Below are 16,752 nucleotides of genomic sequence, written 5' to 3' on the forward strand. Positions count from 1 at the left end.
TTTATGACCCTTTCCCCATCACTGAGAGGAGGCAGCTCTTACACCGGCGCCATCTTACCACCGAGGCCGCCCAGACTTGGGGCCTCAGGTTTTACAGACCCTTTTGGGCCCGGGTTTACTAAAAGAGCCATAAGAAGCGGACCCAACCCAGGCAGGAGACTGGAGACGAAGTCTTGCAGGCGGAACTCAGGATGCTCTGAGCTGCCTGCACAATCCCTCGCCCTTCGCCCCTTCCCTGCACCCAGATGCCCCAGCTCCTGCCCAGGCTGCGCAGCGCAGCGGGGGTCTGCGGTCCTAGCCCCTCCCCGCGCCACCTACAGCAGTGCCGGACCCTGGGGCGCCCTTGCCTCGCCTGCAGGCGGGGTGGGGGCCTTAAATCCCATTTCCTAGCCTGGGGCTGCGTTCAGGGCGCATGCGAAATCCGTTATCAGCCTCTGGGTAATGCCCCTTTCCAAGCCCACTGCGCAGCCTTAGAGGAAAGGGTGGATTTGAAATTTCCTCATGGAATTTATGGAGATTTTTAGGGAGCTTCATAGAATATAACCTATCTACCAGAGATTCCGTTTTCAAGGGATCTAGAAGATGTTAGTGCACACACAAAAACCAGACAAACGTCTCTACACGGATAAAGGCACATATACAATTATGCACACAGGGAAGGGCATACACTCTATTGTGGGCACAGAATGACATGCAATTATGGACACACAGAAACAAATGCACCCAATTATGGACACCAAAATATACACAATTGTGAAATTAGGTAAAAACACACACACAGAAATACAAACACAGAAAAATAAGCACATACTCATACAAATACACACATAAAATACATAAAATATACATGACACCAATACATGGGCCTCCAACACTTGGACCATCACAGGACAGCCACCCCACTTTTGCTTCCCCACTGCCCCTTTCCCTCCAGCCATGCTCACCTCCCCTTTCCCAGTCTCCTCTGGATAAGGCAGTCCACGTTTTTCTTTGTCACCAAGCATCTTTATTTTTCAGTTACATAAAACACAGTTAGCTGGGCTGGGAAGTGTGCCTTCCCTGAACCCCAGGATGGAGCTGAGGGGGACACAGGACAACACAGGAGATGAAGGGCATTGCGGAGGGCATTGGACCTCCCCACCCACTACAGTTAGCTCAAGACAACATACCATGCTACAAAGTCACCCCATTAACACATCCTTTCCAAGTCAAGACACTGCCTTACAAATGAACTCCAAGACTATAGAAACGATCAAACAAAAAAATCTTGTTCAAATATACAGTATCTGCAATTATAGGAAACGTCAGGGCGTACATATTTAACACAGCTGAACAGTAAGATACAGGAGCCAGAGGAAAGGACAGCGAAGCTGGGAGCATTTCCACCGTCCTACTAAGCAGAAGCTAACCCAGAGATCTGCAGCCAGCTCAGGAACATTCCCCTCCAGAAGTGGGGGTTGATGGGCCTGAACTTTGGGTGCCAAGCCAGAGAAGGGGGGATTGATTCTAGGGTGCAGCACTTAGAATGCTTTTTGGAATAAATATATTATTTTTCAATTTAAATAGATGCCAATACCCTGATCCTGGACCTCAGCACATTCTCAGGGCAGCCTCAGGGACCCCAAAAGCTGCCAGCTGTAAGCAGCAGGGGCCTTGCCTGGGAGCAGTCGGCACTAGGTAGCAGGCAAGCCAGCCAGCACAAAATAGGTAGTTTTAGGGGAGTAGGTAGTAGTGAGATTCACGTTCTTGCGGATCTGGAAGGGTGGTGCTGGGTGTCTGCCAGTGCTGGGATACATAGGGGCTTCCTGGGAATGGAGGCCCTCTAGGCTGGATACATAGGTAGTTTGGGGGTGCCTCGAGCAGAGGCCTGTGCTAGGTAGTATTTTGGCCGCGCCAGCGCAGGGCCGGCTGACCTGGGGTTGGGGGTGTCTTTTGGGGTCCTCGGAGGCAGAGGGAATCCAAGGCGACCCAGTCGCTGCGGCCGCTCAGTCCACAAAAGTTGGGAGCTGGAGTAGGTGATGGGGGCCGGGTAGAGTGCAGGTTGGGGACTGTTTTGTTTGTTCTTTTTTTTTTTTTTTTTTTTTTTTTACATTTTCTTTTATTTTTCCCATTTTTGTAAATAAAACCAGTGAGTCTCTTAAAGACGCTTTTCCGACTGTCCGGTGCAGCGAGGGCCCCGGCTCAGCCCCTCATTCCTCCTCGTCTTCCTCTTCTTCATCATCGTCCTCCTCGTCAGCCTTGTCTGCGGCAGCGGTGACGGCGGTAGAGGGCACGGCGCCCTCGGGAGCTGCGGCGGCAGCCGGACCTTCGTCCTTATGCTCTTTCTTCCACTTCATGCGGCGGTTCTGGAACCAGATCTTGATCTGGCGCTCGGTGAGGCAGAGCGCGTGGGCGATTTCAATGCGGCGGCGCCGCGTCAGGTAGCGGTTGAAGTGGAACTCCTTCTCCAGCTCCAGTGTCTGGTAGCGCGTGTAGGTCTGGCGGCCCCGCTTCCTGTCAGGTCCTGAGAACAGACATGCAGACACAGGAACACACGGACAGACAAGTAGACAGGGCACTCGTTAGGCTGCTGTCCCAGAGCCCACACCTTCCTCCTGGCCTAGTCCCAGGCGAGCATGCCCTCTGCCCCAGGCCCCAAACTGAGCTGGGGGGGGGGGGGGGGGTGTTAGGGAAAGACCCCAACTGCAGTGCCAGACGTGCAGGCAGCTCTGTAATCAGCAAAGGCGCAGAATCCCAACTTTACAATCGCCTTTTCCAGCCGGCTAAGCTTCCACAATGTCCTGCTTCCCCTGACAAAGGAAAACTGTAAATATAGAGTGTGGGCAAGTGGGAAAAGCTGCACTTTTGCCATTCAAAGATGAGCCCGGCCATTCCCCCACCTTGCTAGGCAAGTGGGCGACCCTTCCCAGCAGCCTGAGACCTCAATCCCCAGGACCTTCCTAGGGCACCCCGACCCTCTGTCCTCATTCCCTCGCCCCTATCTTGAAATGGCCCCTGGCACAGGGTCGGGTGAGAGGCCCTGGAGGGCTTGGCTCTCCCAGCTTTTGAGAAAGAAAAGCCAGGCAGCAAGGAAAAGGAGGAGGGAGAGAAGAAGAAAGGGAGGGAGGGTGACAGAAGAGGGAGAAAGAGAGAATAGCAAACAAACTTAATATTAAAATTCCAAGGCAAATGGAGTTAAATAAATTTACGAGGACCGAACCCATTAATTGGGCCATAAAAAGTTTTATGAGCCTCATTTACATACAATGTTATGGGCTCCACGCAATGGCGCCTCCGCTCTAATTAAAACCAGAAAGGCTGCGCCGGGAGTCACGGGGCTGCCAGCCCGCAACAGCCTGGCTCCGCTCTTCCGGCCCCCGGCTCCGCGCTCAGCAGCGCCGCGCTCCCCGCTCCCGGTCCCGCTCCGCCAGCCCGGCCAGCCTAGCGACTGCGCCTACCTGAAGACCGCATCCAGGGGTAGATGCGGAAATTGGCCTCGGCTGGGCCGTGCAGCACGCCCTCGTCCGCCTTGTCGCAGGCGCCTTTGGCGAGGTCACTGCAGAGCCCGGGGATGTTTTGGTCGTAGGAGGCGCAAGGCAGGTTGCTGTAGGCGTCGGCGCCCAGACCGTAGCCGGATGCAAAGGGGCTCTGATAAAGGGGGCTGTTGACATTGTATAAGCCCGGAACGGTCGAGGCGAAGGCGCCGGCGCCCGCCCCGTAGCCGCTTCTCTGTGAGTTGGGCGCAAAGGAGCAAGAAGTCGGCTCGGCATTTTGGAACAGAGAAGCCCCCGCCGTATATTTGCTAAAAAGCGCGTTCACATAATACGAAGAACTCATAATTTTGACCTGTGATTTGTTGTCCGGCAGCTTTCAGTGTCGGTTTTACGAGGTAGCGTGATATATGATAACATTACACCCCCAGATTTACACCAAACCCCATTTTCTTTTGGACTGAGCTCGTCGCAGCACGTGACCGCCCACATGACCGCCTCCGCCAATCTCAGCAGCCCTCACAGGTGGTCTCGCTCCGCTGGGCCCGCGGCCGCCTAGAATGGAAGGGGAGGCTCAAATACGCGGCCAACGAATCCGCCCGCGCCCTGCGGGCCTGGCGCGTCCGGCGGAAAAAGACCCTGAGGCTCCGCGGGAGCGCCCAGCTGGCCGCCAACCTCGGCACTGGGGTCTGCAGACGCCGGGAGGCCCCGGCCTCGCGCAAACCCCCCACTCCTGCTAGTGAGCCCCGGACGCAGCTTGGGATCCTCCCCATCCCTCTCCTGTCCGCTTGCTCAGCCCCTGGAAGGATCTCTGTTCCCCGCAACAGCCTGCCCCTCGGTGGCCTTGTGGGCAGGACTCAGCTATGAGCAGATCGACTCTGCCCAAGTCTTCTCTCACCCAGGTCCAATGGGCGACAGGCCGGACTTAGACTCGGATCCAGACGGGGAAGGCGCAGCATCGCTTGCAGCTGCAGCGAGAATGCCACCGCAAGCTGGAACCATGTGGTTCGAATAAAGTCAACGTCTCTCAGCTTCCTTTCCTTAATCGCAGGCACACTGTTTATCCGCCCTAAAGGAAACAGTGAAATATTTATCTATTAATGAGACTCATTTGCCAACAGATTTATTAACGTGGGGTTCCTCTCCCTCCTCCCGGACGCTGGAGTGCTGCAGGCTCTGTGCCTTCGCTCCTGGGCACCTGGCTGGCTCCAGCAGTCCGATAAATGGCTAGATTCTTTTGTCCTTGCCACAACTTCTGGTTCCCCTCTGGCGCATGGGGAGCCAGGGCTGTTTCCCCAGCTTGGAGAAATCTCAGGCCTGCACCCTTCCAGACGCTCCCAACAGTGGAAGGTTTCTGGTAGCCTTCACCTCAGCCACCTTTAGGCCTCCACCTCCTAGGCCGAGGTGCCTGGGAACAATACATGCTTTAGAGCCGATTTGGAGAGTGGGCTCTGGCGTCTAGGGACTGCAACCCCCTGTGGACTTCCATTTCTTTTGAAGACACCAAAACAAATAGGGGACCACCCCTAAATGCCACCCAGCTGTGGAGGCTTCACCTATCCAAGTACCAGCTCACACGGAGCTGAGCGCACGGTGGTCTCACTCCCTCCCATCCGGGCCTCCAATTCCTGCCTTCCCAGGCCTCCGACCCCTGCACCATGTTGGACCAGCTGAAGCCCCTGCGGCCCACCGCTCGGTGGAGGATGGTGGGGAGAACCCTTCCTCTAAACGCCTCATAAACTGCCGGGCTGCTCTGGAAGCCCAGCCACCTTTTACTGCTCAGCTCGATTACACACCATAAACCCGACCTCACAATGGAATTGCCCCGGAAATTCTCCTGTAAATTATAGAGTTGAGTTCCTTGTGTACAAAGCACTTCCCATCACTTTCAGAGGGTCCAGGCCGCCCCCGTTTACCGCACCCTCTCAGGGGGTCCCAGGAATACAAAAGGTGGAGGGAGGCTTCAGACTGAGACGCCACGGAGCCCCAGTCCCTGCGCAGTGACTCCCAAACCACCCGGGCTTGGGAGTGAAGGCGGGGGCTGGTGGGGCAGGTGGGCCCTGGGCTGTCTCCTCCCGGGCCATGGAAGTCCAGGGGTAGGGATGTGGGATGGGGGACAATATCCGGAGATGTCTTTATGGCGGATCAGATGATACTGGGTGTCCGATGGAGAATAGAGGGAGTAAGACAAAAAGAAAAAACCTAAATAATCCCTGTCGCATCGCCTTCTGAAAGGAAATAAAAACCCAAGAAAGTTAAAGGAAGATGAAACAAACAAGAAGGCTAGGAGATCAAAGAGGCAGAATTAGACCGCTTTAGACCAATAAATTGTTCCTGGGGTGACACAGAGCAAGATGCAAAGAGAAAAGACCAAGGCCCCCGCCGCCGCCGCCGTCTGTCTAGACTCAAGCGGCTGGAGGGGCTGACAGAGCTGGTGTTTAAAGTAGAACCTGCCCAGTCCAACAGCCCGAGCGGGGAGCGATTTCGGGGAGTGCGGGAAGGAACGCACTTCGCCAAGGGAGGGCTGGGCGCCCTCGCCACCGGCTCATCCCTGCCCCGGTTTTGCCCGGCGCGCGTCCAGGAGGTTCTGGCAGGACACACTGCCCCTCTGCCCTGGCCAAGGAGGATCCGGATACCGCCCGCAAGGCTTCGGCCCTTATGGACCCAAGTCAGCCAACTGGGCCGAGTCCTGCGGACACCGAAACCTCCCTTTCGTTTCCAGGCTTCTTTCTCCCCTCCTGCCCTGTGTGGTCTGATTTAAAACGAAAAGGTCGGATAAAATCAGGCTTTCAATAAGGCTTCTTTAACTGCGTGTTCTCTATTCATTGGTTCTCTACTTATTTGACTGAAAAGACACAAATGCACTAGGTTATGTGAGATAATTTTCACAGAAATACTCACTAACCCTCAGCCTGAAGCACGCACATGTAGGCGGGTATCTAATCAGCCGAGCTATCTTTAGATAGATATTTTCAACTGCTGTCCCTGAGCTTCCTTCCTACCTACTGGCAGAGCGTGTTCACCCTGCTTCTTGTTACCAAATACCAATATATAAATTCAATTATGAAGGTAAAGCCAGCTCTAGGCAGGGAATAGCGTCTTCCAGAGATTTGGTGGGTGGCTGGCGAATTGCTTCCTCAAGGTTTCCACCCTTGCCTCTCTCATGGGCTGCATCTGTTCCCCACCCAGTCAGTGAGTGATCCCTGGCCTGGGCGCAAAGACAAACCCGTCCCCGTCCCGTACAAATGAGACTGGGTTGGCGCGGGGTCCTGCCTAGGTGAAGGCCCGCTGCGGGGAAACCAGTCCCAGGCTTCCCAGAGGAAAAGCAGACTCCCAGTCACCAGCCTGCCAAGGGCAAGGAAGGCGCCTTTGGACAGTCCACCCAGGCCTGGGAGACCCTGGGCTGCCTGCACCTACCTGAGGCCTCCGTGATCGGTGGAGAGACGCAGTAGCCACCGATCTGTGATTTCATTTATTTGTAGTTACACAAATCGAGCTTTCTCTCTGAATCCACAGATGTGCGACTTCACCGTTTATTTGTAGTTAAAGAAATTGAGCTATCTGCGGCTTGAATACAAAGCCACGGTTGACTCCCGGGGAAGCTATAAAACCCTTCTTACAATCAGATGTTGTGAAGTTACATACGGAAATATAATGAAGGCGTGTGTCTCTAATATCGATGTGTATATATATACACGCATATATGAGATGAGAGAGAGACGGAGAGAGAGAAAGGAGAGATATTGTGTGTGTGTGTGTGTATGTATGAAAGGAGAGAGAGAACAAACACCCGGGAGAGACATCAGCCAAAATCCAGTCCCCAGTTTTACAGCGTGTACAGCGCGGAGATGCGGGCCGTAAACATTTTGTGGGCTTGGCGGAGACTATTACGACCCAAATAAATGCACTGTGCTGCGTGTTCACAGGGCTCTGGGACGCTTCGAAGGGTTCTCTGTTTGCTTTTGCGTTTTCCCTCTGGAACCATTCGATATCCGTGGCTGACGCTCGCACCCGAGAGGAGGCCGCAGCCTGTTCCCCGCCTAGGGTCCGCGAGAGGCTGGGCCTGGATTGGGGTCCCCTCCCTTCTGGCCTCCTGATGGGTGAGCAGCCTCGGTTCCTCTACAGCGGAGGACATGCCGCGGCTAGAGACAGCCCGGGCGGCTTCCACACCGTGTGCGACACTTTTTGTGCTACGGTGTGATTGTTATATTAAACATCACATTAAAAAAAAATAAAGCAGTCCTTGGTTTGTCCCCCGGGATTCTCTTCCCATTCAATTCGGCCCGTCCCCTAGACCTACAGTGGACAGACACCGAGATTGCCTTTACGCCCAATGTTCACCGCCTAATTTTATTGTCTGGATTCAAGCCAGCCGAGTCCCGGGGTCCTGGCTCTGTCTTGGGTTCTGACTCGCCGGGCCCTGACCCAGGTCGCAGGTTTCGAGGGCCTCCTGGGCGGCCGCGGGACCCGGGGCCACGGTGTGCGCCCTCGGCACGCACTGTCCACACCCTCTGGGCGGTCATCAGGTCCGGGGGCTGCAGGCGCTCCTCCAGTGTCCAACAGTCAGCCGCGGCTCCATGGAGCCTGGTTGTGTCAGGCCTGTCTCAGCTGAGGACGGTGACCCTGGAGCCGCGCCGGCGCCTGGAGCTGCTGCCCCGCGGCTGCCCGGACAGCTGCAGCCCGGCTCGCTGGGCCCTCAGGATAGGGTCACAGGGAGGCGCAAGCGGTGAGGGTCGGGCAAGCCCCCGCCGATTCCTTGTTTCCCAGCGAGGCTTCTAGCCAGGCGTGAGGAGCACCGAAAATATAGGGCGGCTGTTCACTAAAATCTGGGGCTCCCATTCCAGAAAGGCTCGTGTCAAGTCGACATCTTAGGAACTTCCCCAGGGCTGCGGAGGCGGGAGATGGCGGCGAGGAAGCCTCTTGCATGGAGCCACACTGCCATCTGCTGGCCATCGTTCGGCACTGCAGCCTCAGCTACCTCGGCCGGCCTGAGTTTTGGGAGCCCCCGGCTAGCCCACTGCACTCCATTCCCAGAGGAGGGGCGTGGGCCTAGGTCCTGGGGAGTCTGCGTGGAGCCCGGAATCTACTGCAGAGGAGGCAATGCCAATAAAAGAGCTGTTTCCGCAGTCGCTTTTTCGGCGGCAGACAGAACAAATGAACAAATGAAAGGGCTTTGGTGGAATATCCTAATTAGGGCTGGACAGTTGTAAACTCATTAAGGGACGAATTCCAGACAGTTCGCAGACCCGGCCTTTATGGCACACTCTTACTGCCTATTCTTTGAAGTTCCTTCTGTCTACAACAACAGAGGGCGTCCCAGCCTGGCGGCCGGGTGGGGGTGGGGGTAAGGAGACGCCTCATCCACCCGCGCCCTGGTTCCCCTTTTAAACTTAGAATACATCCAACTTTGCAGAAGTCGTGGAGTGGGGGAGGGGGAAGGGCGAGAGAAGCAAGGGGTGGAAGCGAGGCCGAACCCTCCGGCCACATCTGGAAAGCGCTCAGGCCTCCGAAGTTGTGGCCGTTCCCCCGCAGTCCTTTACACCCCATAAACGGTAACAGCCCTCATTTTCTTTTATGGCGCTTCGGGGCTAGTCAGTTGCCTCAGCCCTGCCTCTGTTAGGACTTGTGCTTGGGAGGGGCTTGCAAGTGCAGGACCCAAATTCTCTCGGGCCAGGCTGGCAGAACGCCGCGGGGGAGGGTGGCGAGCGGTACGAGGATGCAGGGCTTTGTTCCTTTGCAAGCTCCCAAAATGTTTGCCTGCATGGCCGCGTTGGACCGGTGGGGCTCCTGTTTCCCTCTTCAGAGCCTGCTTAGAAGGCGGTCCCCAGCTCTATCCTGCCACCTTCTCCCCCTTTTCCCCACCAAACTAACGAAGACCCAGGTTTGGAAATTTTCTCGGGGGCACCAAGGTGAAATTGTCGTTTTTCCACCGCTACTGGCCAGCCCAGCCCAGCTTCTCAGGGGCTTCTCGGCCGTCCCGCACATAGACACAAGGCCGGGAGCCTGGTTCCGCCGCCAGGCAGCTGGCCTGTTTGGGAGAGCTTAGCTCGGCGGACTGGTTGTGGCAGGTCCCGCTCCTGAAAGCCAGCCAGAGGCAAAATTGGGGCTCTTTCTCCCCATCCCAGCCCGCCCCTACCCAGAGACTCTACACAGGCTCCCCTGCCCAGAGAAGAAGGTGCAAAGAGCAGACCCGCAAAAAATAGAAAAGAATCAATATATTTTATTTGGCAAAAAGTTAAATATCATCTCAACACAACAATTTGGTCAGTAGGCCTTGAGGTAACTATTGCAAAATATACAGTGTAGGTTCAGTCTGATGGAAACCCCAGATTCATCAAGGATACAAATCTACAGTAGCCCAGTGGCGGTTTCATAGTGTATAATTTATTATCGACAAAATTAACTCCGTTACAATCAGCATCCATTTCCTCTGATTAAAATTAAGCACAAACCCTAGGTAGTAACCTTCTGCACATATGTATAGCTCCGAATTTCCTCACTGTTTGTCTGGTGCAAAAACAATATTCAAGCTTGTCTGATTATGCATATTTTCTTTAATTATATAGATTATATATACAATAGACAAGACAAGACTACAGATCATGGAAAGACGAAAATGCCCGCATTTTTAATGTGGAGAAAACGATGAATCTATGCATCCCCGAGAACACTTTTAAAAAAATCTTTTTTATTTCACTGGGAAATCCTTACAGCTAGTTTACAATCATAGGTTACAGAAGACATATTCCACTACAGAGCTATACTCTATGCAACTGTTTTTTCCCCTCATAAACAACCTGAGTTCAAATTGAATTCTATCTTCCACAATCACAACGGGTGCATCACCCAGTACACAGAAGTTTGAGTCACAAAACATAATTACCACAATAAAACACAGTGTTCAAGTATCTTGGCAGAGCAATCTGCCACACAAACAGCAAATTAAATTAACTACACAGACTAAAAACTATACAGCCTACCATCAACAGTTGTGCATTATAAAAAGGTAGTTTCTTTCCTTTCCTTTTAAGTCAGGAACAGGTAGATTTTTAAAAATATATACAAGGTAGCACACACATCTATCAGCACTAATGCCCCCCCCCCTTTTTTTTTCTTATAGAAAATGGAAAGCTTACAATACCTCCTCCATCAAAGCGGCAGGCCTATGAGCCAGCCTGAACAGGGTTTGCCTTGGGGGAGATGTGGCCTGAGGTTTAGAGCCGCTTTGTGCGGGGATGGTGGAGGCTAGGGTGGCGGTGAGAGAAGGAAGAAGGCGGAAGGGGAACGGGCAGTTCTCTTTCTCTCTAGCTCACCCTTTTTTCTAAATAAACCCAAATGGCATCACTCGTCTTTTGCTCGGTCTTTGTTGATTTTCTTCATTTTCATCCTGCGGTTCTGGAACCAGATCTTGACCTGCCTCTCGGTGAGGTTGAGCAGTCGGGCCACCTCGTACCTGCGGTCCCTGGTGAGGTACATGTTGAACAGAAACTCTTTCTCCAGTTCCAGGGTCTGGTGTTTTGTATAGGGGCAGCGCTTTTTCCGAGTGGAGCGCGCATGAAGCCAGTTGGCCGCTGGGTTATCTGTGGAGAAGAGAAACACTGGGTTTAGGAGGAGGAGACGCACACCCTGCTGGGGGCAAAGGAACCTCCTGGGTGGGGTCTCTGGCCAAAGTGCAGAACTCTGCTGAATTGGTTAGGAAAGGCAGTCAGGCCTCGGACACAATGGAACCCTGGCAAACAGACGCACAGACGGTCACTTACGATTGCACGCAGTAAAACTTCAGCTCCCCCTCCCCTCCCAGACCCTCCTTTCTCCTTCCTCCCACTCCCCGAACGCTGTATAGAATGAAATTTGGAAACAGATCTCCTTGCCAGGCATGCTGCCTTGTGTCCTGTAGCAAGATTAGGATTCCTCTGTCCCGTTCACTGACTCGTCTTTCCTTCCCAACCTTTCTCTCTACGCTCCCACCCCCCACTCCTTATTTGACCTTCCTGGAAGGCCTTCGGAGCTGGGCATGCCGTCAGGGCGCCCCAAGGCCGTTGATCAAGTCTGTGGCTTATTTGAATAATCTGGCATGGGGACCCTTGTGGCCCGGGTCGCTCGCGCCTTATCTTGGCAGGATTTACGCCGCCACTGGCCGAAGGCAAGAAGTGGAAGGAAATCGGCCGTCTCCCCCAGCGTCCCGGCTCCGGCTGCCCTGGCTGCCGCCGCTCACGGACAATCTAGTTGCATAGAAGGCTCTCTGGGCTGCATTTCTTTCGAAGAACGGCCCAAAGTATCTCGGTCCTGGGCCCGGGCAGCCAAAGAGAGGGGCCGCCAGTCTTGGCTCGGCCCGAAGTGCCCGCCCCGCCCCCTGCCGCTGCAGCGGCAGGCTCCTCTCCCGTAGCCCTGCGGGCCGCTCTTCACGGCTCTCCGGACTTGGGGCCCCATCTGAGGCGTTCCAAACACCAACTTCTGGCTCCTGGCCCCAACTCCAGAGGCTCCTAGCGAAGACGAAGACAGGCTCGAGAGAAAGCTGGCGGGCCAGCAGATCCGGGAGGCCGGCATGGAGGCGGCGGTGGCGGCTGATTTGAAGGGAGGAGACACTTACTGGGATCGATGGGGGGCTTGTCTCCGCCGCTCTCATTCTCAGCATTGTTTTCGGAGAAGGCGCCTTCGCTGGGTTGTTTTTCTCTATCAACTGGAGGAGAACCACAAGCATAGTCAGTCAGGGACAAAGTGTGAGTGTCAAGCGTGGGACAGTCACCCCTTCTGGCCGACAGTGGTTCAGGTTTAATGCCATAAGGCCGGCTGGAGGGCAAGCCCGCGAAGGATAGCGCACCGGGCGTGGGCTCCAGCCAGGAGCGCATATACCTGCCGTCCGGCGCCGCCGCCGCCACGGGCGCCTGGGGGTGCACGTAGGGGTGGTGGTGATGGTGGTGGTACACCGCAGCGGGTACAGCGTTGGCGCCCGCCGCGTGCACCGGGTTCCACGAGGCGCCGAACACTGCTGCCTTGGACTGGAAGCTGCACGGGCTGAAGTCAGGGTGCTCAGCCAGCGTCGCCGCCTGCCGGGGGGGCTGGCCCAGGGTCCCCGGCGCATAGCGGCCAGCGCTCAGCTCATCGGCGGCGTCGGCGCCCAGCAGGAAAGAGTCCACGTAGTAGTTGCCCAGGGCCCCAGTGGTGGTCATCGCCGTGCCCAGCGCCTGGCCGGCCCGGCCCGACCCACGGAAATTATGAAACTGCAGATTTCATGTAACAACTTGGTGGCACCAGGGGGGGAAGTACAGTCACCTAATAAGTTGCCGGCGCCTGCGCCCCCATTGGCCGTGCGCGTCACGTGCCCGCCCAGCAGAACAATAACGCGTAAATCACTCCGCACGCTATTAATGGCCCAGTGTTTTGCAGTCATAATTTTTATAGCAAAAGCCATATGTTTTTATGTAAAGGGATCGTGCCGCTCTACGATCGGGTTTGTTTTAATTGTGGCCAACGAAGATTAAAAGATCAAATCTAGCCTTGCCTCTGTACTCCCCCGCTCCCCCCGCTCCATACACACACTTCTTAAGCGGACTATTTTATATCACAATTAATCACGCCATCAGGGAGGCGCGGGTCCCGCGTGCCAGTGCGGCCAGCGGAGCCCCTCACATAAAATTAGACAATAATTGAAGCCATAAAAAAGCAGCCAAATCGCATTCTCGCTCTACTGTATTTAAATCTATATTTATGATATTTCATAAGGAGTTATTGTTTCAGAAGCCACACAGGCTGGCGGGAAGTCTGGAACGACCAACAGATTCGTTTGCCTCGCCCTGGCTCCCAGCAGTAAAAATTTACGAGGACTTGGAAAGGTTAGACTGTTGTGTTTGGTTGGCGAGCTCCCTGTAAATAATCCCTGCGGTCCCCGGGAGAGGCGAGTTTACCCCTGGCCGCCTGCGAAAAGTCAAATTCAACGCAGGATCCGTCCCAAACGGAGCAGCCGCCGGCCCTACCAGAGCACTCCAGGCAGGGACTGGTCGCTCAGGGAGTACCGCGGGTGTAAGTCCCCACAGCTACCCGCCTGGAGCGAGGGGCGCACGAGCAGTCCTTAAATTCACCTTTGCTGCTAGGACCCCACTGAGGAGCTGGCCAGGAGGGAGCGGCCAGTCCCCCCCAGGGCGAAGGGTTTGAGGGCCTGGTTGGTTGTGTGGGGCGCTCGGCCCCCGGCCGTCGACCCCACGCAAACGCGCGCCCAGCCCACCCTTCTCATCAGCTGGAAATCAGGATTCCCAGGCGCAGGCGGCTGGCGACCCAGCCCTGTGTTCCAGCCTCAGAGGCTCTAACCCTGAGCGCTGCAAGCCTAGTTGAGCTCCCTGAATCCCACCTGGGAAAAAAAAAATACTTCAAGTGGCATCAATGGAAGGAGAGTCCGGCTTGGGAAAAGGCAGCCTCGCCTGAGACCCCGCGGCTCCGGCGGCTGGGAGGCCCGCACCGATGTGGCCTGTCCCGGGGCCGTGTGAGCCTTTCAGGGCTCCTTCCTCTCTTTCCAGCTACTACTCCGGGCCTCGCCTTGGTTACCTACGGACCCGGCGACTCGGCGGAGAGGTACAAGGCCCAAAGAGAGGCAACCACAGCTCAAGGCCAGGGCTGGAAATTAGAACGGAAAGGGGCACAAGGGCATCGACTCCAGTCCCATTCCTGGGCCTGGCCACATTGGGGAAGTTTATTTCTCACCCATTGCAGGTAAATTAAAAGGTCACAGGCACTCTGTTAATTGGAAGGAAACTCCCCCCCACCCCCAATTCCTAACAGAAAGCGGCGACTCCTAGAAAAGGGGTAATCAAATTCACGTGTGGATACTGGGCCTGCAACAGTGTGTTTTTCATTAGCCCACTTCCCTGACGGCGAGGCTGGCGGACTCGGGCGCTTCCCTCCCTCTCTTTCTTTTTTGCCTTCATCCTTACCAGCAGTTCCAGTAATCCCCCCCAAACACCCTGACACACTTCGGGCTGGGACTCCCATATACCAGCGAGGTTGCCAAGCCGGGCGGATACTGACTGGGTGCCCCTTGCTGCACCCACGCCTGGAAAAGGGAAGCGGCCGACACAATGAACCCCGTCCTGTCCGCCTCATCTCCCTCCCTCTAATATTTTCCTTGCCCTATAAATTCCTCTAGGTCATGCCCACCCCCACCACAGTCCACCGTGTCCTAAATACCCCGCAGTCTGCCAGGCCTCTGAGATTTTCATTTAAAAAATTAACCCTGGAGGAAACCCTGGCTCCTAATTTTAAGTGTCTGCAAATGGGCTGGGCATGTCTGGCTGCCTTTTCCACTTTTTATACCAGAGAAGACACTGATTATTTTAGTATTTTTTAAGTAAAAAAGCTGTTCCTTTAAACAGCCTTAGCCTCAAAATAAGAGAATTACTGAACAATTAGCAGGCCTTGAGTGTTAAGCAGATGTTACTGGTGCCTAGAAAGAGAAGAAAAATCAGAAAACCAAATATTGTCTCCCTTCAGCCAAAAGGTTTGGAGCCAGAATATTCAGACTTTTTTGTCTGCTTTTATTTTGGAAGTTAAAGAGATTGCGTATCATAAAGAAATAGTAAATGACTATAATTTAAAACCACCCCTTCTCGACTGAGATTTCTAAAACTGTGATCTCTGAAATTAATAAATACTCTGGTCCAGAAAATGGCACGGAGGAGTTGAAGGAAATGGGGTATGCGATCCTTTCAGACAGGAGGCCGGTGGCTGTGCAACGGAACAGTTCCTGAGCCTCCAGTCCAGGCAGGGAAGGGAAACAGCTCTGTGGGCACGAATCTGTAACTCTGTGTGTTGGGGCTAGGGAGAGATAGTTTGTTTTCTGTTTTCGGGAGTGAAAATGGTCAGACTGGCTCCCATCTGTAGACTACAAGTTGGAATGATGACCCAAGTTTTTATCAACGGTTCTGGAATTTGGGATTCTTTCTGCCCATCTGAAACATACTGGCTCTTGTAAGGGTCCCCTTCTCCAGTACCCAGCGGCACAAAGGTGCCGTATGGAACATATTTTGTACCTAATAGAAGCCACTAGCAAGCGAGCAGTCAAGCTTTGCCCTAGCCAGTCTTCCTCAATGCGGTCAAACCCCAAGCTGTGACCGGCAGGCCGGGAAGAGCTGGCTAAGAGCTTCCCAGAGAATGGCCAGGCTCCAGCGAGGCTGGTTGGGCCTCAGCTCCAGTTCCCAGTGAGGCTAGCAAAGGCCTCCCTGCCCTCGATATGGGCACACAAAGCTGCAGGGAATGCCCCCTAATCAGATCTCCTAGTCAGCCTTTAGCGACAGGCGGAGAAGAAACGCAAGACCGCCGCCATCCGGTCGTGATCATAACCGAGGCCTTGTCTGCACAGTAACACACCAGGCCCAAACCCACCGCGCTCGGCAGCTGCCCCACGCGGGCCGTTCCTCAGCAGACTTCCCAACCTCTACTTGAGCCGCAGAGGAAAGTGAAACTCCCTAGGCTCTCCTGAAGCCAGCCCTGAGCCTCTCCCCAAGGATGCTTTGGGAAGGAGATAAGGAGGTGAGATAGAATCTGGCAGAGATGGAAAATGAAAAAAAGACAAATGGAAGAAAAGAAAGCAGGAAGGAGCAAAGGAAAGAAGAAAAAAGAAAGAAGGGATAAAAGAGGAAGGGAAGAGAGGGAAAAGAAGGAAGAAAAGAGAAAGAAGTGACTCCTAGCAGAGGCCAGGCTTACAGAGAGAAGGGTAAGTGACAAGGCCAGGATCCCAACCTCTGCCTGCCCTATCTTCCTAGTCCAGCCTGAGTCTCCACTGGAAGAAGAATCTTTCCTGAGCTCACACCCGGGCCTGGTGTGTGTGTGTGTTCCAGCCTTACAAGAGACTGGCAGGAGGTCCCTGGGCAGGCACAGGCCTCAAGTGGGGGAGGCTCAGGATGGAAGTGTGCGCCCCTGACCTTGAATGGCCCAAGGCCCAGAATTCCTACCACGCCCCCGGCGTCCGCGAAGTAGCAGCCAACCTGACCCTACCTGCTGTGGGCCAGGTGGAGGTGTGTGGTGGAAGGGGAAAGCCGGCCGGCTGGCAGAGCGCTACGGAAAAAGACACAAGGCTCCTGCGCAGGGAAAGCCGAGGATGCCACCGTAGGCCTGGCACGACCAGGGCCGTGATGCCCCGCCCGGCCCGACCCCAGCGCGCAGAGTACCTGGAGACGATTTCAACTGAAGTAATGAAGGCAGTGTCGTGCTGTCGAGAGAAAGGTGGATCCCAACAACAGGAAACTACCTAAATCACCGACCAGTTCTGGTGCTGCCCGCGCAGGGCTGCCTC

The 16,752-nt window shown here is 54.8% G+C and overlaps 2 protein-coding genes across 2 annotated transcripts; both read right to left on the reverse strand.

Moving 5' to 3' along the window:
• Positions 1–988: 988 nt before the first annotated feature.
• On the reverse strand, positions 989–3,990 carry HOXA7 (homeobox A7). The gene is made up of 2 exons (XM_017881459.1): positions 3,438–3,990; positions 989–2,503 (listed from the first exon to the last, which is right to left on the reverse strand). Exons 1-2 carry the CDS (start codon positions 3,814–3,816, stop codon positions 2,190–2,192), a joined length of 693 nt encoding a protein of 230 aa, XP_017736948.1. The 5' UTR covers positions 3,817–3,990; the 3' UTR covers positions 989–2,189.
• A 5,680-nt stretch (positions 3,991–9,670) lies between these two features.
• On the reverse strand, positions 9,671–16,746 carry HOXA9 (homeobox A9). Its single transcript, XM_017881462.1, has 2 exons — positions 12,061–16,746; positions 9,671–11,050 (listed from the first exon to the last, which is right to left on the reverse strand). Exons 1-2 carry the CDS (start codon positions 12,638–12,640, stop codon positions 10,812–10,814), a joined length of 819 nt encoding a protein of 272 aa, XP_017736951.1. The 5' UTR covers positions 12,641–16,746; the 3' UTR covers positions 9,671–10,811.
• Between the last annotated feature and the right edge of the window lie 6 nt (positions 16,747–16,752).

Source organism: Rhinopithecus bieti, unplaced genomic scaffold (genome assembly GCF_001698545.2).
Source record: "Rhinopithecus bieti isolate Rb0 unplaced genomic scaffold, ASM169854v2 scaffold_13014, whole genome shotgun sequence".
NCBI classification, from domain to species: domain Eukaryota; kingdom Metazoa; phylum Chordata; class Mammalia; order Primates; family Cercopithecidae; genus Rhinopithecus; species Rhinopithecus bieti.

Bases quoted from the DNA above. Each gene is read 5' to 3' on its own strand.
- HOXA7 (XM_017881459.1), bottom strand. From the start codon at position 3,816: ATGAGTTCTTCGTATTATGTGAACGCGCTTTTTAGCAAATATACGGCG. The intron at 2,504-3,437 runs GTAGGCGCAGTC...GTCTGTTCTCAG, and splicing joins CCCCTGGATGCGGTCTTCAG to GACCTGACAGGAAGCGGGGC.
- HOXA9 (XM_017881462.1), bottom strand. From the start codon at position 12,640: ATGACCACCACTGGGGCCCTGGGCAACTACTACGTGGACTCTTTCCTG. The intron at 11,051-12,060 runs GTAAGTGTCTCC...TCTTCTCCACAG, and splicing joins CAAGCCCCCCATCGATCCCA to ATAACCCAGCGGCCAACTGG.